Genomic DNA, 25012 nt, shown 5'->3' on the forward strand with positions numbered 1-25012 from the left:
AACACACCCACTTGAGCTGCAATAATTAAATAATTTTGATAACAACAAGAAAAAAACGTAAAACCTAAGGTAATAAATAAATCTTACAACTATTTTTTTAAATATGAGTTAATAAATTACAAATAAATAATTTGAGTTAGTAATAACCATTAGTTTCTAAAAGCATATTAATAAAAATTATGAGTGAAAGAAGTACGCATGCTACATATTGACACACTATGGGACTTACAACCTCCTTAAGTTTTTAAATGGTTAAAAATAAAAAAAAACTATTTGCAGCAAAGTTTCAGTCATCCTAATATCATAATCCTGAATATTGTGGCAAGACAAAGGCGAACCACGTGTGAGTACTTATTAAGAAGAAAATCACGATTAAGTAATAAATTAACTGCTGGTGGTATCATAAGGCATGTAGCTATTATAGTTGTTCATATCGTATGCTCTCCTATAACCCCCATGGTGTCCATGATCATGCTCATGGTGTTCCTCATGGCTGTGGGAGTGGTGATGGGATACTTCGGGCTTGGTGATGATCTCGTAGGTTGTAGACTTGTGTTCCCCATGGCCCTTCATTCCTACGAGGGCTGAGAGGAGAATGGACATGAGGGCCGTCATCAGGGCCTTGCCGGCAAGAAGGGCAAGGGCACCGAGAGCAGCTGCTGCTAATGTACCTGGATAACAAGAAGTTATTTTAAAGGTTTTGTTTAATTGTTCTCAATTTTTACTATTCCTAGGCTTCGATCTCGGTTTTTTATCGCATCGGACTGATTTGTAATAATTTTTATAAACACAATATGCAAAAATATCTCTAGATTGTCAAATCGATTTACTTCCTTTCGTTAAATAATAGTATGTTTCAAGAAAAAATAACTTCGAAGCTCCAAAAATGATTTTACCGAAATTTTGTCCAGTTTTATATAGCAAACCGATAGTTTATAAAATTTATCATCACTTGATATGAGTGAAACATTTCTTAAATAACAAACGTACCTTTCATCATCATCGCCGCTGCAAGCAGAGCGCCGCCACCTCCCTTGCCACCTAACCCACCGCCGCCAGACTTCCTCGCCACCGATTCTTTATCACCCTTCGCCATATCCATAGCCTCCTTCGTAGTCTGAGGATCCAGCAGCCTGTACCTCAAGGAATGCCCATCCAAGTAATCCTGCAGACGGTACAACAGGAACCTGTTCAACTTCTCATCTATCTTCCCCGGGAACTGCCTCGATAACTCCGCGGCTATCTCCTCAGGACTCGTGCTGTTCGTCGTCTGATTCTCCTTTACTATACTCAGTCCTGGAAGGAGGTTCAACTCCTCACGAGAACTCAACTCCTCCAAGAAGCTCAAAGCGTGGATCTTCAAACATTTCGAGTTGAACAAACTGTTGCACTCCTTGTGAAGAGTTCTGCCGACTCTTTCCGTGTTATTTGGCACATTTTTAACAACGTCCATTATGGCATTCGGATCTGATCCATCGATGGCTGCTTTGACGTTCACTGAACTGATCACAACTAAAACGGCAATGGATACTACACTTTTGAGATGCATTTTGAACACTTTACACTGCACTCTTTGTAATAACTACTGTGACATTTCCATGGGGACCCACTGTGGACTGATAGATGTAATCTGATCGCCATTTATTTTATACCATCGATGATAACAAAACGAGCAAGGCAAGTCAAAGTGTCGTTGCTTTTTGAACGTTATTGTTAGCACTACTTTCGTTCCGTAAATAAAAGATTGTTGTAATGGAAAAGTCGAAAGTGGTTCCGATATTTTCGGTTTCCAATCGATAACTTTACGTAGTTAAGTAAATTGGATTGATTTTTAATGGTTTTTTATGACATTAGTTGATTACCTTACGTAATGGAAGAACATGTTTATTCATAAAAACACCTAAATAAGGTTGATAGTATCCTATCAAGGAAAATGTCCTGTGTTTTAGGCAATTTTCTATCTCAGTTATCTAATTCAATCTATACATATTATGTCAAAACGTTCACGATAAGTACAATTTTATGAAGCCACGAGCCATTTTAATTATAAGATCGACCTTTAGGCTACTGAATCAAAGTAAGTAGCAGTGAAACATTCTATCGACACACCGCATACTGAAATCCTTAAGTAATAAACATTTAAAAATAAACACAGACACCAGCTTACTAAAAAAACTAATTTCTACTTAACTATTAGCAGGTTGGATGCCTCACTTACGAGATAATTTCAATATAAACAATAGTTCTGCATCATTTGCCGCCAGCGCATTAAATCAATACTAAACTGACCAATAAATTGATTAAATTACTGTAATAAGCGTCGTTTATTGTTACTATTAACTTTCGCTTTAGATTAACGCTAATGGACAAGGCAGTTGGGTGATAAAATAAATTGAAGGGTGATCTAAGGGAGGACCACAGATATAGTCGCTGCCGTTGCTTTACTTTAATGTTTATTCTCTCTTATTTCATCTTAGTATTTGTTGATTTAGCTTCAACATAAATACATCATTAGCATAGCTATCTTGGTTGAAGACATCCTATCCTATTGACAGACGGAAGGATGGTCGGGCGGACTGTTAGCGTACGAGTAGTAAAGTCCTTGTGCGATGTCTTTTTGCAAGCTATCTTGCAGATTAAGATTTTCATAGATTAATATGAATCAACAGACTATAAAACTTCCACAATTTTCTTTAATATATTACTTAAGATTTTCATTTCGGTTAAATTTGTAGTAGATTGCAAATAAATTTAAGGGTGAGACCCAACAAATTATTCGTCGTCCAACTGATTTGTCTATATTTAACCTATTTATATGGAACCCTCTTTGTCGAAAATACGGCTCGCACTTGATCGTTTTTTAATCTCCCCAATATGATGGATGACGATTTTAATTTATATTCACGATTGCATGACAATTTGTACTTCCATGGAGTATTATAATAGAGCAATCGAACATAAAATATTATTTCCATTATAGAGCAGTGTGAATCCAACAGACCAATAATATTAAAAAAAGTACCACCTTTCACTCCAGTTCTACAAAAAGTAGAAATAGAAAAAACATAAGCCGACGTTAATCAGTGAATGAAAGTTGTGTTTTGTTTCAGTTTTTTTACTTTTTAATGACGAAGACAATAAAATTTTATGTACATTGGGCAGTTACTGGCAGGTTTCAGGAAAAAATCCGTAATTGTCAAGTTTGTGAATGAATGAATTTGTGCGCTCTGCTTGCTGAATATGGATATGGCTTTTTGAATGAAACTGTACTGGGAACCCACATTTATAATTACTATGATTCTAAAAGACAAATCCCGCACTTAGGAATTTAATACGTGTATGATTGTAGATCCCAGACTCCGAAAAATCATTCGTGAATAAGAATAATGCTTAGAGGTGTTTTTTAACCTTCGCTTGACAATTTTTTAATTAATTTTTAAACTAGCGTTGTTCAGCGCTTAGAGTAATGCTGTCATAAATACGAGGGCCGTTGCTGACGGCTTCGTCCGCATGGATGTTTGTTACAGCTGGAAACATAACCGTACTTTAACGAAGTTAAACAAAATAGTCAAGGTGTCAGCTACCTGTATAGCAAATTCTATCGAAATCGATGCAGCCGTTTTGAAGAGTTAAGAAATATATATAAAATAACAAACGCTTTGACGATATATTGTTTTGGTACTAGTTATTGTAAGAGTTTTGTATTGATTCAAGTAATCTGTGTTGTGGTTCTACGCTGTAGGTAATTATTCAGAATGAAAAACAAAAGATTTTATAAAAACGTCATTTAATTTCTTTGGGTGCAGAAGAAACCACAGTTAAGCGACACATATTTTACAAATATACTTACATATATAACAAAAATTGTACATAAAAATCACATATATGCTTAATATAAGTATGTATATAAATTTTGACTGTATACTTGTATAGATAATATTATAAATAAATACATACAATATCCGTATACTAAAAATAATACAATTATATATTATTGGTTAGATTTATAATTCAATTGAATAAATAGAAAATAATATTATAGAAATTGTTACAATTAGGCGGGTAAACGTTTTGATATACATGTTTATCACTAAATAACAATATGAGGAATAAAATATATACATAAATATAAGAAAATTAAAGACATAACAATAAATATAAAATTAAAACAAGTAAATATAATAAACAATTATCAAAACATAAATAAATACATATTTTAAATAGACTTTTATATTTTGTTATTATAATTATTTCAGCTAACATAAATCGGTGACCTTATTCTAAAAAATAAATAGTCGCAATAAATTAATTCGATTATTCTCGATACATTTTGTCATTATGTCAACTCGACATTTATTTACACTATTTTGAGCAAGTATTCTCGGTTTTGAAGAAATCATTATATGAAATAAAAAGCAGAGAAGACAAGGAAAAATATAAAAAAAAGCAACAAAAACGTTAACTCAAGTATTACAAAAAAAATCGAAACAAAAAAAACTAAAAAAAGATATATGTAAGACTTTAAAAATAAATAAATAGAACTAAATTAACTCAAAAAAGTAAGAAGAGAAAGAAAGTACAACCTCCAATACTTGCTCAACCAACCTCACTAAACTTAACGCCGTCTCACATTCAAGTTCCTGCCGTATCCAGAGTGGCCGTATCCCCCAACATCCTCATGGGCGGTCGAATGGGAATGGGAATGGGAATAAATAGGCTTTGAGACTATTTCATAAGTGGTCGACTTTTGTCCACCGGAGAGCGACTTGATCCCGATGATGGCTGAGAGAAGGAGAGACATCATGGCTGTCATGAGAGCCTTGCCGGCGAGGAGTGCGAGGGCTCCCAGACCTACTGACATGAGGGTACCTGTAGAAGAAGGTCATGGTTAGTACATTGAACTATGCTGAACAATTTTGAGTTTAATGAGATGGCTGAATTTGGTGCTGTGAAAATTGATGGTGGAAATATTGAATCCACGTTGTTTTTGATCTGTATTAAAATAAACATACTCTTTTCTAAGTGTCATTTTATGTCTGTACAAGTGTACATTTCAAATGACAACATATATTGTAAAATATACAGGCCGATGTATCACGTCGCCCTTGAATATGGACGATATTATGTCAGAAAATGCGTCCAGATTTTGTTTTTAAAATTAAAATATTCACCTTCAAGTGAACAAGTTGTAGAGACAATTTTTTGCCATATTATGTCGAAAGACGTTTATTAAAAAGAGGAAGATTTTAATTCCAATTTATTTACTCATCAAAGTTGATAGCTGCTGAATGAGATACATTGCGTTTCAATTCACATCCGTGCCATACTAATGACTCTACATATTAATATACTTTTCGGTGACAATGTAAGTAAATATCGTACAAACAAATGAGAACTAACAATTTTTCTCTCACGCTCTGTTTGTTATACAGACCCTGTACCATGAACTCTTAAACAAAAACTGTTGCTATTGAAGAGAAGAGACGACGCTACCTACCGCATACTGTGTCTCGCTTCCACGGTTAAAACCTCCATAGTGAAAGAGCGATTGGTAAGAGGTGAACTGTTTCGTTTGAAGAAAAAACACGGGGACGCTTTCATATAATTATGTTGAATTTGATATATAGATAAGTTATAAACACATATTGCAATTGTACATACAATTCCTTGCTTTCTTTTAATGAGCCCCAATATTAATAGAAACTGCAGATTTATGATTACCGTAATTTTGTAGCTGATTGTACATGTTGTATACAATTAGACAATGCTCATTATAATTATGATGATATCAAAGTTTTAGTTCACTGAGTACAAAATAAAGTTATTATCTGATGAAATATATGTTTCATAGATATATTAATAAAAACTGAGTAAGTTAATTTTATTACATTTCACAATTATTACCATTTCTGACAAGAGTTCGTGTAAAAAAGATTTTCTTGTAGAACTTAAAATTGAAATATGTTTTTCATAGATAATTAAGAAAAACTGAGTTAAGTAAGTAGTCAATTTCATTTTATTTTTTGACATTTATTAAAATTTTTGACTGGAGGGGTGTTGGAGTTCGTGTAAAATATATTTTCTTGTAGAACTTGAAAAAATACTGAAATAAAGTTGTTTGTGTCATACCTTGACCGCTCTCTCGTAGTACACACAAATTGCAAATAGCATAAACAACGACATATTATTCGTCAAAATTGTATCGTATGTATTTGTCAAAAATAATATTCGCATTTAAGCGTTAAAGCTGTCTCGTTACTTATTCAATTTAAGTAGTAACACTATTAGCAATATACTGATTTTGCAGTGTAATAATGTGTAGTATATATCTAAATATTTTCTTGTTTTACATAACACTTAATTTAAAACCAAATTAATCGCAAACCATTCAGACTTTTCCCGCTGATAGTAATTGCTTTAGACCTTTACGCATAGTCATGATAGCTTATTTACTACACAAAAGAGTTATATAAATGTAACATTGATCTATTGTCCGTCTTATCGGCAGAAATTAAATGAAGAATGAAGTTAATGACTGTCTGGGGTTTAAATATATATTTTTTAAAGTTGAAATATTTATGAATAGAAGAAATCATGAAAATAATTTAAACGAAATGCTTAACACAGAGTAGATCTAGAATAGATAGTTTTTCGATTCTACTAAAGATTAATTGATTTAAATATTTTTTTGCTTGGATAGCACAGTGTTTTTTTTTTAGATTACCCAGGTTCAATCCCTGCGTAGGACAAACATTTTGTGTGATTGACGAATGAATGTGTAATTTCTTTATGCGACCGTAAGACATCTTATTACAATAATTCGTAGGCATGTTCTTTATTTAGTACACCGTCAAAATGGTTCTACCATTGAGCACCTTAATTAGTAGAAATTACAGTTCCGTGTAAGCTTCGCATAAGCTCTAAGCTTGCTCTAAATCGTTTAGTTTTTCAGTAGATAGGTAAAATGTGAATAATAATAGCCAATTTACCTCACACTTATAAACTATTACAATTATTTTGGTCTGACTAACATATTGTAATAATAATCAAACTTCTAGCATTTATCTGTCTTAACACTCTTTTTAAAAAGGGTTTAAAGCAAACTATTTAAATCGTTCTACATAGAAATCTATTTTTTTTTCGTAAATATAAGTATACCTCATATTATTCAGTTGCTTTTTGTATTTTTTATTTTTATCACCTTTCTTAACCTTTAAATGTATGTGGCACAGTATTTTACTTGAAGGCAATACGTTAAGATTAGAAAATATTAATTAATTTACATGTTGCCCAAAAGCTTTATCACTTCAAGTATTCGTGGCAGCGCTATAACATGCATTAAAATCACAATAATTAGAAATGCTATGGTGTGCCTTGCGAATAAACACCTTAATTCTACCTATCTTTAAGACGTTCAATAAGACAAACCTATCCCAAATTTATATTTTAAAATGACAAGCAGCTTATGCATTAATCAACGATTTAAAACTGACAGACAAATTATAATCATGTGTAAGAAATATATCCATAATATGTATGATTGAAAACGACCACCACCACTTCTGTTGCAGTCGGGTAAAAACTAAATGATGATGTTAGAAAAGTCTTAAGTCTTTGATCTAGATTACTTTTCTTTAAAGCTTTCGCTCCAATATGTATTTCCATTATTACCTATGCTAATGTATTATTAAATGGTGCTTTCTGCTTCTAGTACATAAGTACTTATAAAGTTTTTACACGCAGTGTTTCTGAGCGACTCATTTGACATAGTAAACGGAAAATGTACCAGAGCATTAAGTTGCGATAAGTTTTAATGAAGTTTTTCGAAAATGATTTTTTATCCCTGATTTTTGAATGGCAATCTTTCAAATGAATCTCAGAAGAGCCAAAAGAGAAGTCAGGTAAAATGTATTACATTGATGCGAAACAAAAAAAAATGACGACGTATTCAGATCAGATGACGAAAAACCAACAGTCTATCCGTAGTCCAAAAAACCCAACATACCTTTCATAAGGAGTCCAGCAGCAAGCAGTCCTCCCATACCCCCTTTCTTGCCTCCCCCAAATCCACCTTTTCCCCTGCCTTCTCCAACAAAAGCTCTCGCTTCTTGAGCCGCATTCTCATCCAACAGCCTTAATTTCACCGTATGAGTATCCAAGTAATCTCCAAGGCGGTATAAAAGGTATTTGTCAAGTCTTTCATCTGGCTTCGCTAAGGACCTGGCTAGCTCAGCAGCGAACTCCTCAACTTTACTCCCGTTGTCCTTACTGGGCTCCTTAACTAAGCTCACTCCTGGCAAAAGTCTGAGTTCTTCTTTCGCGCTCAATTTCTCAAGCATCGATATAGCCTCTATCTTCAGACATGTCGGACTAAATATCCCATTGGTGCAATCCTTCTTCATCGCTCTTGCTGCACTTTCAACAACTTCAACTTTTTTTGTGGATTCATTAGTTTCAGGATTTGGTAGAGCAGTCGCTGCTGTTATTAGGAATATTATTGGTATGGTGAACATTGTCGCACGTCTGTATTGGACCGAATGCTGTTACACTTTGATAAGCGATTGTTTCATCCACCTTATATATGTCTCTCATAGATGTGTGATTAGTACGGAGTACTCTTGTATCCATTATATTTTCATAGAAGGCTGACTGCAAAATGTTGGGAAACTACAATCTAAAATGCACTCTACTAGTAGGTGCTTTGGTTGACTTTCTCTTGAAGGTTTCGCTGGCGTAAGGTTTTCGTTTATTATCGCATGCAGTCATTGGAGTAGGCGAATGATTTAAATGTATAGTCATTTTATAGGATTTCCATATTACTTTTTCATTTTGTTTTCTTCGTGTTTAATTAAGAAAGAAAGTAATTGTTAATTTGATATTTTTTGTCTATTGATTATTTTAATTTGTAGTTTTATGTTTTTTGGCAGTCGCTCTACATTTTAAACTCACAGTATATGTAACATGGAAAAGATAATTTGGAACGCTCTTTTTAAAAGTAAAATCGACGGTCATGCACGTAAATTAATTAAATTTCATACAAAAAGACATCAATTACATACCGTAACTAAGCAAGTCTAGACTTCACTACTTTTACTCAACAAACTGTTGCGTGAAAATTAACAATCATTGTTATACGGCCATCTTCACCAAATCGGGTGCAGAACTCACTTATAAAGAAATGGTAATAAATTTCACTTTGAATTTAATAAGTTCGATTCCTCGATTCATTAACCCATCCATCTTTCAGACGACAGAAACCGTATACCGCGAATATTCGGTTTGAATTTCCGATTTAATATTATTGACACATAGCAATACTTTTTTAGGTTTTACGTTTTGAGTATATTTCACTTATTAATTGACGTCAATCTTTAAGTCGAGAAAACATGACTTGACATCTTAATGACTTGATTAATAAGGAATGAACGTTTCTGTTTTAATTGTATTGAGTGACATATAAGCCTTTTTTCCATCGAAATACTTCTTTTACACTGAAAAATCGAAGTTAGCCTTGTGTCTTTTGGTGGAACACTCATCTATTCTAGGCTTAAAATACTTGAAATATACAAAATTAAGAGCTTTGCATTAAGGGCTGAACAATCAGAGCGGATACAAAGATTGATATCAGATAACACAAACCAAACTAGCTTTATCATGGTCGTGTGGTTAGCAACACACTTTATATTACATATTATACTAGATAATAATAAGAACAATATTTGTCTGTCCGTCTTTGCATAACACCTTTGTCAGAAGTCACAGTAAACTTCTTTTCAAAATTGCGTTTAGATTAAAACTTATAAATAATATTGAAATTTTAAGAGTTTTTTGCTAAGCTTATGATTGAATTTTGTTGTTGCCCATTAAAGTTGATAACTCATATAACATCAAATACTCCTTTGATAAACATCTAAGCTAGCTTCACAGCATCTAAGCTTGAATACGACTTTAAACCAAAACGGAAAATAATGAGACAAAGTAGAGTAAGATCGTAATATCAATTATAACTAGATCAAAAATAATCAGTTTCTCGAGAATTCTCGAGTTAATTTCGTTATATTACGAGAAACAATAGAAAATAGTTTTAGAGCACTCTGACAATAATTTGATCAACAAGATAATGATGATGATATAAGAATCGGAAATGAAGAGATATCACGGGAAGGTATTTGTATCCGTAACAAATAGTTACAATTTGATATTGCCAATTGAAACTTTTTAGATGTCTCTTTAAATGTGATACTGTCTTATGAACCAAATTCTCGTATCACAATGCTATTTACCATGATCCTTCAACAAGGTTTATCCAATTTTTATAAAAAATTATTTGCTTATCTAGAAGGTCTGAGGATTATAATCTTATTTTTTCCGATATTTTTCTACACCAGATATTACCCAGAAATAACTTATATGGCAAAGGACGTTTTCCAAAAGCTATGAAACCAAATGTAACTAAATTACCACCAAAAGCCGATGAAAACAATCGTTTTTGCACCTATAATAAGCTTAATCAATATAAGCATTAAATATTATGACATGTGACATTGAAGATTGTGCACAGAAACACTTCTTTTTTTGGTCAAATATAAAGTTCCGATAATCCACATAATGCTAAAAAGAACAAAACTTTTGTAAAAGTCACATATACATACCCTTCATCATCATGGCCATAGCGATCAGTCCGCCCATGCCTCCCTTCTTGCCTCCCATGCCCAATCCATTCTTCGCACGTCCTTCTTCCATCGCTGACTTGGCTTCCTCCACAGCAGAGTCATCCAACAGCCTCAACTTGACCGAGTGACTGTCCAAGAAGCTCCCAACGTGGTACAAAAGAGATTTGTCCAACTTCTCATCAGAATCACTTGAGAAGGATCTCGCGAAATCAGCAGCAACTGACTCCATATTAGATTTTCCAGCATCCTTCACAAGACTAACACCAGGAAGTATAGAAACTTCGTCTTTCCCGTTGAGTTTCTCCAATAAAGTGATGGCACCAACTTTGAGGCACGCAGGACTCAAAATCCCACTGGCACAGTCCTTTTTAATCACTCGAACTTTATCCACGTTTTTAACATCATCATGTGGGAGAGCCACCACACTGGCGATAGCGAACAAAAAGAAAATTTTGTACATGTTGCTAGATTACACGTCCACTTTGGTCAGACCACACTGAAACTGTGATCATCTTGTATATTGTCACCCTTTTATATTTCATGTTTGTGGTCAGCTCAATGATTGCTCCTGTTTGCGTGTGGTTCTCATTCAAAATTGTTACTTACAGTTCAAAAAATATGATCTGTATCTCCAAGTATTTTATATCCATACCATTAAGATTCATTTTCGAAAGTCATCTAGTTGTCTTCTGCATAATGAGAGGTAATAACAAATTGGTTTTTGTCTTCATTTTCGTATGTATAAACAGACTTTTGCTAGCTAACATAGCTAACGACCAACCAAAGTGTTTTCAATGGCAAGAACTGTGATGGGGATTTGGGTTTTAATGTTCAACAGTGATGGTCGGTTTTTGCATGTCAGGTTTGCTTTATTTCATTCTTTTATTTCAGCAGACGTACGAGAGTACACAAAAAAAATCGTATCAGTGAGTAGCCTAGTGTGGGTAATTTTGATTTTGTTTTGTTTTGTATTGATTCGGTCTGGGTAGTTCGTAATTTCTTACATAGCTCTTAATACACTTATAGTAATTATTGTAATTTCTCAAGATTTCAAGATTAAACATAATTTAGGTGAGTGAACATGATTCTTCACTCGTAGCGTTTTTTAGGTAGTAGCTTAAAAAGTAGTTTTTTTAGTTGCGAAGAAATTAGTCTACATGTCTTTGAGTGAATTTGTGAAAATTGAAAACATAGGAACACAGCTTAATTGTAAAATCTTTTAAATGCTTTTCCATTAAAATTATCCTTCGGGTTCGATCCAAAAATAGGACAAGCATCCGTGTGATCCATGAAAGGTTGTCCAGAGTCTGGGTGTCTTTGTGGTGATTGTGACTTGAATGTTTGTGAAGACCTTCGCGACACAAGGATTAAATAAAAAAATGTGAGAGACGTTTTAAAAAAATGTCTAAGTCGTTACTTATCACCTTACATATTATGCATGCAATGATAGATAATAAAAGAGAAGATTGTTTTCACTTTCTGTTCAAAATTTCATAAAACATTCAAAATTATTCATGCTGAAACTATCGCCTGTTACAATTTTATAAATGAAAGTAACGTTACAAATATTGCTTTGTCATTAAATCTGTCGGAATGATAACCCATCTTTTTACTTTCACAGCCGAAAGATAATTAGCAGATTCATCTTTTTTCCTTTTATTGTGAATACGGTCCATTCTAATCTCGGCCAAATTAAAAAAGGAATAACAGAATGGTCAGTATGTTGAGAATGTAAGAAGTTTTAGTTTTTTTTTCAGTTTCATTGATGACTTTTTATGTAGTTTCATAGCCAATGATTAAAAACGGAACGCTTTTAACAAGGCTATCCGTCCATCTGTCACACGGCTGTATTGCATGAACAATAATTAGAAGAATATAAACATCAAATAAATGGGAATATTTTAAAGACAAATTAATAAAGCGCTCTTTTTCCCTTTGAAGGTCCATAATTTTATTATATTTTTACCTCCTGCAATTGTACATTATAGATTGCAATTTAAAAGGAGTTTTGATTCGAAAAAAAAACCGTGATTGTTTGATAGTTAAAATTCACAGGATGATGTATTTAAGTGACTATAGCGGATTATGAAAAGAAAAAAATGCACGGTAATACATTGATTTTATTGGTGAACTAGCTATTGCCCGCGGCTTCGTCGTTCGTTGGAAGATATAAGTTATGATTTATACCTACCCTGTTTTTCCCACATTTTCCATTGCATCTTGGCTCCCGTTAGTTGCAGCGTGATGGTATATAGCCTAACACCTTCCTCGGTAAATGGTCTATTCAACACACAAAGATTTTTTCAATTTGAACCAGAAATTCCTGAGATTAGCGCGTTCAAACAAACAAACGAATTCTTCAGCTTTATATATTAGAAGAATAGATAACTAAATCTATTTTTTTTTTCAGCTTATATGTATGGAACCTGCAGAGACTGACTCGCACTTGAGCTGGTTTGCGGCTCGTAACGTAACTGTAGGCTCAAGTTATAGTTTTCTAGTTAGCTCGTACATCTCGTGCAGTATTTGTTAATTTCATTCAGTTTGTGTATTTGAATTAAGTAGGTTCATTTTCTCAAACGACTTACTATTAAGTGGTTTTTAAGCCCATTTAACCAACACGGAGCTATTCGTCGATTAATAAACAGCTTTAATGTGGTCATACGCGCATTACACCACGTTTGTGGATTCACGGTCATCAATCAAAGAATCATTTGCTCCTACGGTAGTTAAACTTTTGACAGTAGAGTAGTTTTAAGTTTTTGTAAGAAAGTATTTGTTTCAATGATAAAATTATCTATTTTGCTTGAGAAATATTTTGCATAGTGTTCCAGTAGTTAAGAAGCAATTAGGCTGCATTTCCACCAGAGATCTGCGATGGAAATGTGCCGAGTGAAGGGGTCCGCTGAGCCGTTTCCACCAGAGCTGTGCTGATCGCTGCAAGGCAAATAAAGCGATTCTATTAGTTCTTTACAAACACATTCCTCACTAAGCATCCTCGCACATCTTTGAGGGATACGCGGACTTAATCAAGATTTTCTTGCACTATTTTTTTTAAACCTGGTCAGTTGACAAAAAATGTCCCTTTAACGAACTCTCGCTTTCCACCAGGTGCACAATTATTTTTCAAAATTTAACAAAAACCGTGTCGCGGTTTGATACCAGAAAGTGTTCACCAGCGTATGTCTAATCACCGGCTGTCAGGTACCCGTGGCACGGAGCGTACACTTTTGATAAATGAAATACTAAGTGAGGTGTTCTCGTTAAGGTTGGTTGGTTTGATACTTGATGATGGCATTCTGTAATGTTTCTGTAATATTACTTCGCGTATTCTGATTTATTCTGTAAAAAATGTGTTAAAATTATATCTTTCTGAATTCCCAATCAAAATGATTTTTACTAAATTTACGATTGATTTTTGCCCTTCAGAAATGAGTCATATATTCGTATACTCGTTCATAGTCCAAAGAAAATATAACTTCTAGTTATAAATGACGAATTCCAAAAAAAAAAATAGAGTTTTTTACGACATTTTAAACTTCCCATCTCAGACAGTACTTATACGGTCCATCTAAAGGTTGTTTGTAGAACATCGCTCTAGCGATAAGTTCGCCCATTGTGCCAACTTGTAACTAATTTTCTTTGTCAAATCCTGTAATAGGGATGATGACAATTTTTTTTGCAGTGTCCGTCTTGTAATTTTTTGTATAATAATGGATACGTATTTTTTAATTTGTCCCGCAAACATAAATTGACCAAATTACAGTGAATGAAACTTACGCGTGACGTCACGATTGAGTATAAATTTTACCATATAGTTTTACGTCACACACAAGCCCCTCTCCTAAACTTTACAGCAGTTAATCTTTGTCAATTCTAGTTTTTCTGAAAAAGGAAAAAATACTGGTCTCATACTTTTCAATTATCTAACTGAGGGACTAATGAGATGTTTTCTTTTTATACCCAGTCATCACCCCTCATTATGTGGTGTGCAATAAACAATATTCAATATTTTACGGAAAAATATAAATCACCAATGCATTGATGCGACGTCTTAAAAAAAAAACATTGAACCTGATGGATGTAGTCAATTTGAATTTTTAACTTTAGTATCTAATCCACAGCACATACCGCGCATTCACTCGCACTTACGATCTACAATATCACGGTAACGATCAGTTTACTACAAAATACTGTTCCATTGCTCTTTCTTAGCTGTTATTTGACGACACAGCGACCTGCAATCATTGTAGCCCTACTGTCTCTATTACGGCTTATTGTGGTATACTATTATTTTTTGTGGAAAGTCGGAAAAACGTTGATCGGATTGGTTTTCGGTTGGCGACAAGTTTTCGAGCATATCATTATGTTTTGATGTCGTGGTGGCCTTGCGGTGCTATACATGGACTTTAATGCACGATGTGGAGGTTCGATCCCAACGCAGGCAAAGCTCCTAACTGTGTACCATGTGACTTTCTCAGAATTAAAGGCACTTTTTTATTATTCTAAGAAACTAAAAACAAGGTTGAACGAAAGCATCATGAGGAAACCGATATAAAAAAAAAAACAGGAATCTGAATTAGCCAACCCGCAGTTGGCAAGCGTGGTTACTACACTAAATGGAAAGAGGCTTGTGCCCAGCAGTGGGACGTATAAAGGCTGCGATAATTCAATTCCTTAATATAATGTAAACAAGGAAGTAACCCTAAAAACAATAAATCAACTGTGATAGGTATCGTCATCTTATCAACCAGAGTTAGGCATTTTTGTACAAACCTGCTTCTGTTACCGATGCGAACTAAGACATGAAGGCTGGTCAGAGATGGTGATGCGATTTGGAAGGATCAGTTGAAGGCAGATAGAAACAAGCTCAGTTAAATAAATGACAGAAATTTGTATCGATACATATTGAAAATAATACATGAATGTAATGCTATGCAAATAGAGTAAGTAGAGAAAAGTACGAGATACAAGATAATTACTATATTGTTTAAATAACGATATAGTTTTTATTTTCTTAAAGTGGGCTGAATTTCAATTTGACATTGCTAGGGGTCTGCAAAAGTCACTGGAGTCAGACGTTCATGTCGAGGCCTATTAGACGAAACCCAGTTGTTAAGATATGCTCGGGTTCACCATACAAAAATGTTTTATACTTGTTCCTGTCTCACTCGGTAAACACAAACCTTTACGATAGCTTTATTAACAAAATATGAGGACGAATTATCTCCAGCACGTGCCGTAACATCTTGCTTTACGAAAATCCACTTAAACTCACTAACATAGAATACTATTTCCTAAAAAGAAAACATCTTGTGAACACCAGTTTTGTTGTCTGAGTTATTTTCCATAACATATAAGACTTTATGGTGTAAGCTTTAAGATATATTTTCGTTTGATGATGAAATATTGATAAGCTTGGGAACTCTCCTAATGACTCTAGCTTGAAAAGTAAATACTTATTCAGACTTAGCTTCAAGTTAAAAACTACATTAAATTGACTGCAGACGATTTTGTGCATTCAAATCTTTTCATGTTGAAATCGTCAGCAACTACGAATATTTTTTTTGAAAACTAATATGCTGTCTAATCAGTGTGTTTAATTAATGAAACAGAACGGGTTGTATTTTTTCACTGTTCAAACATGGAAAACAGCATCTACACATACATGTGAAGATGTTGAATATGAAACAAGAATTATTCACTGCGCTTGCAAGCATGCGATTAGGCGAAGTCAGATAAAAAAAATGGATTCCAGGTTCCCCAATGGTTTTTTACCATTTGAAAATAAATATTATACCTATTAAAGAATACTCTTAGAATACAAAAACTAAATTTATATAACAAAACATTTTCACTCTACATTCTACAGAACTATTATAAGTCCATTCCAGTTAAATAATGTATTCTTAATCAAACAGCGATCTCGATTTCCAATAAAACATTATACAAAAAGAAAAAAACATACAACAACTCTCTCTAGCGTATAATCATTGAACTCTACTCTTTTAGTTTTTGTTTAACATCGGTCGTTGTAGTCCCTGCAAAGTACCAATAGATGGCGTTAGTGCTGCGGCCAAGAGTTGCGTTGCTCTTGACAAGAGATGGCGTTGGCAGTCCGCTGATGACCATAAAAAGAGCAATAAGGTTTAGTTAGAGATGTTGTTGTTTTGTGAAATTGTTTTGTATTTCTTTTGACTGATGTTTTCTTTCGTTAATGGGACAGTCTGATTTATGTTGCTTTAGATTTCACTAGAAATCTAGTTTGTTTGGTGTTTATGCAAAAATATTTATTTAATGTAGTTATTTGTTCTTTTTTCAGATAGTCATCGTCTTAAAAATACATCCATAATTATAATTGTTCTTTTAACTGTTTTGTAGGCAAAGAGGAACATACTTTTTTGGTTAATTATCACAGCTGCAAACTTTGACTGACTCATACCCGAACGTAACTTAACTATTTAAATGATCTTGATAGGATTATTTATAATGATAAATTAATTTCGTTAAACGTAGATAAAATATTTAATAACACACTGAAAAACATGAAAATAGCCTGAGGAAAAAAGAACCAAATGAGTAACTTCATGATTACTCAGATCTCTAAATATTCTTTTGAATAATAATTTCTACTTGAAGTTTGTGTTCAGGGTCCCAATTCTGCTATTTACAATGGCTACTTCCAATTATTGTGTTGGAAAAGTGCTTTATCGAACAAGAATAACCCTGAATTGAATCCTATTGCAATTCATTCAGGCCTTTGCAAATAACAGAATCGGGGCCCAGAAGTCATGAATAAAATATTAAAACCAAATATTTATTTTAAAATATACAAGATATGATTAAGTTTTCAAATCGAGAAGAGCATTTCTGGCTTTTATTAAAAATGCTCAACAATTATCGAAGCAGTCGGTACAGCAAATTGAGCTTTTGTCCTAACGGTCTTATACCTCAAATGCTTCCTCAAATGATCTATAAATAAATTTGAATACTATGCCTACATTAACTAAAATCCTCGTTCCTATAAATAAATCACTGAAACACTTGATTCGCCTTTTTTTATTCTTCCTGTTTCTAGAAATACCCAAACATTCAACTTCAACAAACAATAACTCTTTGAAATCAATCGCTTTCTTTAAGTTAAGGTCAATGTTCTCACACACGAAATTATTACGTAACTCAGAAAGGCTCATTCATCTTTTGATGCCGGACTTGGTTATTTACACACTTAGAAAATAAACTTTATTTCTAAAGCCATAAGATGCAATTTAGCTCGGAACTTTTAAAATGAAAAATTTAATTCTTTGCTATTGGAATTTCGACTGTGTTTGAAAAGAGATTTGGTTGAGATTTGAGTGTTCGTTGTAATAGGAAAAATGAAAGTCCGTGAAAGTTAGCACCTGTGTCACGAATTATATAATTGTGTATGTGTTAGTGAGGTTTATTATAGGTTTATGTGTGAGTCACGGAGTATGTTTGGACTTGAGGTTGTAGTAAAACTATTATATTTAAAAGAATAAATAATATTGTTGGTAGTAGTTTTTTACTTAGGATTTATTTGCAAAACTTAAGTTTTTTATGCATATTACTTGTGCTTAATATAGAACCGTATCTATAAGAGGAATTATTGTGCTAAAAAACATGTATTTATAGTTTAAATAATCATTCAGTAAAGGCTACGTTCGACATGTACAAATTGTAGTACAAAAGACTTCAACGCGTTCGAAAGGTGTATTAATATCTATTTTCACTATTTTAAATCTGACAGATTTAGACATATATCATAACAGGGCCATATTTTCTATTCCATCCACTTTAACACTAAGGCTGCCGAAATAATTATGATTAAATGTACTTTCAGCAGAAACATTGTTTAGAAGTGATTCAGCCATAATAAAAAAACATTCAATTGTGAATTTTACCGTAAAAAATATCTCATGCATATAGAAAACTCCAATACTAATCCAAACGACTCAACAAAAGTAACATTATTATAAACACCTTTACAATACAGGAAAGAAAATCATTTCCAACTACAATCAAAACACACAAATATATAACCACGTACATTTCTCCGACATTCCTGCTTATACCCCAAATACATAATACTTAAGCGACGCACAAAAGGAGGTCATGTTCACGGATCTCTTGCTATGTGTGTGTGTGTAAAGCGCTCACGCACACTCGCGCAGGTGAAAGTGTGGGTACATCGTGAATGATGACATTAATACTGGGAGATCTTTATTCTTTACGCTGTGTTTATTTTTGTTTAAAGACTATTTACTACGAGTTTAAATAACTATTTATGTTTTAATACCGAATTTAATGAAATTTGTTTAAAAAAATTGGTTTTCACTCGAATAATTGTAATGCAGTGATAAACCATAGTATTATTCTGAGGAGCCACATTTATACTTTTTTTTTTTTGTTTTTCTCATGCATTGAGACGGTATTTAAAACTCTACTGGGCTTAGTTCAAAAGCACTATCTTAATATAGGTAGGTATTAGCCGAAAAGCGTATGATGATATGAAAATTCACACTTTCAAAATGTAGCCTTGCAAATTCGTTGTAAGTTTTTTATTTCTCAACTTTTTTTTATTTTATCAAATTGAATGGTTAAAAATACAATTCAATTATGTTTAATAATGTCGAAGTCGCGTTTAAGTGAAAATAAATTATTTAAAACTGAACAAAAACTAAGGTTTTCGATATCTCATATTGGTATGAAGAATTATGATAGAGAAAATTCGTAATAGAAAAGACTAGACTTCTTCCTTATTAACAGCTGTTCAATTCAATCACAAAAAAGGTTTTGAACACGTATATGCTTAATTCAATAATTTATTCGACAGAAAACTGAAAATAACATTTCTGCGCTCTTTGTTTCAAAACTGCGAGAGGAGATTACTCATTTTGTTTAACTACATATATTAAACTTATCAGACTGTATTCTAGTCAGAGCCAACTTAAACTTAACTAACTTAAAATAATGTATCTTTAAGTTTTACAATCTCAATCCATCCTTGTTAAACCTTCTTTCTATCAAATAATTATAAACTCGCATCAAAGAAGTACCTGAAATATGACGTACAATTTTTGTCTTAAAATATTTTTCAAAGTCCATTCGAAAATATTAACTACAAAATTATATAACGACCGATGAATGGTCAATACATTCTCCGTCGGCGAAGTGTGTCGGGGTTAACGCCCGGCTTTCTCGCGGCCATCTTGGTCGTGTGTACTTATATAACAAGGATGCTGTGATGTCACTCGAAATGAAAGTTTCTGTACGACTTTTCGTTTTGGATAATGTTTGAGTAATATTTTGTAACGTGTGAAAGGATTTTTTTTCAGTGATGTTTTGTTGTTGTAAACGTTCGATGGAGGATGAAGAACTATAAACGAATGAATAGTCTTGGTTGTATGAGGTTTTAAGACATAAAGAATATTTTATTCAGTTAATAAGTATAAATGTAAGATGTGAGACGGTCCAAGGGTCCAAGTTCATAATAGTATCTGGAACTTTTAAGCCTCTTTTTATGAGAATTCCAATAAAGGTTTTGTTTTGTAAAATCAACGCTCAGGTTTAAAATAACAATGTAAAAGATAAAACACTTGGAAATTCATATTGTCTCAGGCAAAAGAGCATAACAAATCATTCCAGTAGGTGACAAAAATATTTATAACAGATTTTCCTACTTTTTTCTGTTAAAATAACCTAATATCAAACAAGAAATTAAAACACAATCCATACTAGCAAGGAAACTCCTAATGATTTGAAATAATTTCCTACATCCGGTTCCAAAAAAAGGAAAAAGTTTTAAAATCTTAGTATTTTTTACTTGTCTGTCTGTTCCATGTCATATATAAAAGCAAACTAGATTGCCATTTTGTGCTAATATTTATATTCCATCCTTGACATAAACCGAATCACAATACCAAATTCATTATCCCAGTAAGATAAATTTAGTGTGGATTCAAATTCCCCATTCTTTTGAAAAAGTATTACTTGTAATATCCTCATTATTATTATTTATTTCATTTCTATTAACTTCTTTTAATTTATCAGGTCGAATAATAATACTTCAGTAATAACTCCTCATCACCTCATCCTACAAGATACGCAACACACTGATTGTGTAAGCAACCCTCCCACACCGCCACGCTTTCGTCCCTCATAAATTACCAAAACATATTCGACAGGTCTTCACTTTCTCGACTTTCAACTGTATGTGCCACTTACAATACTTTCACCTTCGCAAGAAAAATACATCCGGTTGCGAAGGCTGTTGCGAAATCTACCTGAGTACGTGGTATGGTGGTTTTGGTATCACCTGTTTGGGTTTGTGGTGTCGTTGATATGAGCAAGGCTTTTATGGGTAGTTGATTTTCCATGAATTTGATGATTGTGGTTGCCTATTTCTTTTGGGTTTAAGTATTTATTTAAATCTGACTAGTTTTTTACTAAGCTATCGGGAGGTATCTGGTCCTTGTTGGCTGGAAAAAAATCAAAAGTACCGTAACTATTAGCAGTTATTATTTATTTATTATCTTTGGAGTATTCTTCTGCAGCATCAATATTTGCCTATTTTTAAAATCATTACAACAATTAAGATTTATAATCATAAAATTAACTTTATCTACTTTCTCGTGATAGAGTTATATACTAGAATACACTGGAGAGATAAACCAATTTCATCTGTAGATTGCTATTAGTCTCAAAATCTCAAGTTTAAGTCCTTCACCTAGTCAGGTACAGACGAATTAAAAATATCACTTTTTTACAAAAAAATATTGGATGTGAAATATTACTGAATGCAGATTCACGTTCAGCTTTCACGTCATTTAAAAAACAGATAAAAAATATTTTAACCACACATGAGGAGTCCGACTCATACGAACCCCAAAGAATATTGAAAAAGACTCGCCAAAAGTTAATGTGACGATTAATCATCAGGATTTGATAGATGTACTTGAGGTACTATCCAATAGAACACTGTCGAAAGCCTTAGTCAGATCAACATTATATAGTACTGGATTTTTGGTTTCTTTTAATTGATATTCAAAACGTTTGACATGATTTTTAAGGAGCCACTATTAAATTCATGACCGGCATACTAATTTTTTATCATATAGACTTCTACAAATACTGATTGATTCCCATTCATTAGCTTTTTTTGATATGAAACATGATAAAAGATGATAGCATTGTATGAAAGATCCTGTGAGACATGACACTGTAATTAAAATAGTATTTTTGAAGCAAATATCGATTTCCTATCAACTCAGGATCTGATAATCAGTAGTAATATATATGCATATTATTGTGGTCTAACGCCAATTACTTCGTAGTTCGGTGATGGTGTCCCTCAAGGTATCGAGTTTGTTCCAGTAATTTGTCATCATGTTCAACATTCTCGTAAATGCCTTAATATAACTCATAGAAAACATCAAATAAATTACGAGGTTATCACATGGGTGGGCGCCTAATCTCACAACAAAATTAAAAAAAAGTGGAAATGTCTTGCCCACCTGTTTTTACCAAGCTAAGCATTTTTTTTACGTAACTCGCAATCTTGAGCTAATGTAATTTGAGCTTTGGTTAATGCTTTTAAAGTTGGTTTTTATTTGTGTTCGTTTTTAGTTATGGTGTTGTGTGATGGTGTTTGTAGAACCATTGAGGGCACTGTGTTTACTCGATCTCTCAGTGTGAAAGCGGGGAGAAAGGTGTATAAGCGGACGTAGCTAGACCCCAAATTCCTTAGCTGGTGAAAGAGATTTTTTTCTTTTTAATAGCCCATGAGACTGGTTCGTTTTTCTCGTTTGAGTAATTGATGGTAATGATGAAAACTTATGGTTGTATGAAGATGGGTGACAATCAATTTAGAAAATACTATAAATTTAAGTGGGGACTACTAGTTTTATAAAATTACCTGAACATTAGTATCTAGATTTAAAATTGTTTTTTGTTTCAGAATTATATTTGCTCATTTATTGTAACTGACATCAAATCCTAATTTCCAATTAAGTTAAGAACAATTTATCTCATAACAGATTTCTAAATAAAAGTTTTCACTCGACAGTTTCGATAATAACGGCAGACACATTACTAGAGAACAAAAGATTTACCAATAATCGCAATCATTGATTGGTTTATTACATTACTTACTTTGATTATTATTGTAGAATTGATAAATAACAATATTTGTCATATAAAACGAGAGGAACTGCCCTAGAATTTACGAAGAAAAGAGTAAACCCATTTTAGATTATAATAAATGAAATTTGCTTGTTTGTAATATTAAAGATATTTCGTGGGTTTTAAAACAAATCTTATCATAAATCTGAATATATATTATTAAAATAGTAGATATAAATTTAGCTTAATTGTTGAGACCAGACTAATAAAACCTAATTAAAAATAATTACAAATTAATTCGTGGTAGTTATAAAGATCAAATCCAATGAAATATTTTTATTTTAGACAAATTTTTAGTTTTCAATAAAAACTAATCAGCCTTTAAACACATTTAAAACCTTAACAGGCTGCTTATCAACACCATCCACAACTTCAAAATTTACATACTATTGTTTTACATTTCCTGAAAATATTATATCAAAGAGAAATAGAATTAAAGTTTATTCATCAACAAAATCATATTAAATATCGGATTAATTTAAAATAAGTAATTTCGTGTTTAATTTGTTGAAAATAACAAAAAATATAATTAATATAAGAAAACGAAACAAAATACAACAAAAATGCGTGTTAGTGAAAGTGTCACGCTCACATACACAAGTTGTCAGTGTAGTGGTGGAGAAAGTCTGTCGTCTGCATAATAGAGCTACAGACTGCTATGGAGTCGAAAGATGTAGATTATTTTGTTCAAACTGTTTTAAATAAACACAAACTCCTTACTATAATTAACTTCAAAGGTGAATATTTTTATAAGCAATAGATTAATATTTATTGATATAATTATACGTCATTTAAGAAATATTTCGTAACGGTAAGTTTTGATTAGTAAGGCTAATATTATTTTTTCCCCGCATTAGTCTGAAATAAAGTGAACTATAAAAACCGTAAAAACTTTAAATTCAAATCAATAAATTAAAATAAATTATAACCCTGACAATCGATGTAATTTTGACTAAATAATAAATATTTGTTTTGGAGGAGTATGTGTATATGAAAAGGAATTTAATCAACTTGTCTTTACAACAATAAACAGATAACAAAGGTCTAAGATATATAGATAATGCTTTAATAGAATTTTACACAATTCTTACAATACTAAAAAAATCTTCAGCAGTCGTCTCCACAGTTTTCCGTCTTCAACAATTTCCTTACCAGTGTGTGTGAGTGAAAGGCGTATACGCACACGATCGTACCCACGCAATCTGTCCACGTGTGAGTGAAGATGGCATGTTGTTTTTGTTTAACATTCTAATTATATTGAGAGCTAGTATAAAAGTGGGTTCCCTACTGTATTCGTTTTAGTTTCTAAATAACTGCAGCTGTGCATGGCGTTTATGTATTTCAGGAAAAGAAAAATCGGGGCTTTAGATTTGAGATGGACTTATGCTTAGCATATTGAAGTCCATTATTTTTTGGTTTCAGAATTCAGAGTCTTGGTTTTTACATTTCATATATACTGAAATTATTTTGATTTTGCTTTTGTTAGCAATTATTATGAAAAATGTATAGATATTTTTTTATTAGCTTATATTGTTCCAAAGATGGAGATAGACAAGAATGTAGTAATGTGTAATTAATATAAATATGAGTCCTTAAAATAGTCTTATCTATTGAGATATCCTTCAGCTTTCATTTTAAAGACAGTTTTAACGATATTCATTTAAAGTCAAGTAAAACTATACAAAAACTATTACTTAGTCGTAGCTATATCTGAAAATGCAGGAAAAGTTTCAGATGTTTGAACAAAAAAGAAAAATAATATATCCAAACCTTGTTAAATTGTGTTTTCGAAAAACTAGCTACGTAACTGAAACATATTGACTAATTTTTAATCTCTTCTTAATATGATATGATATAAAGATAATTTTAATGTCTATTAAATAAGTTGGATTGGTTGTTTTATAAATTTTAACTATCATCGATAGTAAATATCAATTACTTAATCAATATCTAAGTATTGGTATAATAGATATCTGAAAAAAAAGGTTGGAGCGCATTGTAAAATTAAAGAAGATTTCTTATATTTCAATTTTAATTTACTATTATTTCTTGTCATCAATTTAGCCACAAAACAGCACCTAAATACGAATTTAGCAGTTAAGATAAAGATCACTTTAAATCCATTTCTCAGTCATAGC

At 32.5% G+C, this 25012-nt stretch overlaps 3 protein-coding genes across 3 annotated transcripts; all 3 read right to left on the reverse strand.

The window, feature by feature from the left end:
* Positions 1-345: 345 nt before the first annotated feature.
* LOC113496800 lies at positions 346-1609 on the reverse strand. The gene is made up of 2 exons (XM_026876169.1): positions 991-1609; positions 346-671 (listed from the first exon to the last, which is right to left on the reverse strand). The coding sequence occupies exons 1-2, from the start codon at positions 1547-1549 to the stop codon at positions 385-387; spliced, it is 846 nt and encodes a 281-aa protein (XP_026731970.1). The 5' UTR covers positions 1550-1609; the 3' UTR covers positions 346-384.
* Positions 1610-4529: 2920 nt separating this feature from the next.
* On the reverse strand, positions 4530-8528 carry LOC113498614. The gene is made up of 2 exons (XM_026878695.1): positions 8006-8528; positions 4530-4869 (listed from the first exon to the last, which is right to left on the reverse strand). Exons 1-2 carry the CDS (start codon positions 8511-8513, stop codon positions 4616-4618), a joined length of 762 nt encoding a protein of 253 aa, XP_026734496.1. The 5' UTR covers positions 8514-8528; the 3' UTR covers positions 4530-4615.
* A 2082-nt stretch (positions 8529-10610) lies between these two features.
* On the reverse strand, positions 10611-11202 carry LOC113498624. The gene has a single exon (XM_026878707.1). The coding sequence runs from the start codon at positions 11131-11133 to the stop codon at positions 10639-10641; it is 495 nt and encodes a 164-aa protein (XP_026734508.1). The 5' UTR covers positions 11134-11202; the 3' UTR covers positions 10611-10638.
* Between the last annotated feature and the right edge of the window lie 13810 nt (positions 11203-25012).

This window comes from Trichoplusia ni, chromosome 1, assembly GCF_003590095.1.
Source record: "Trichoplusia ni isolate ovarian cell line Hi5 chromosome 1, tn1, whole genome shotgun sequence".
Taxonomy (NCBI): Eukaryota; Metazoa; Arthropoda; class Insecta; order Lepidoptera; family Noctuidae; genus Trichoplusia; species Trichoplusia ni.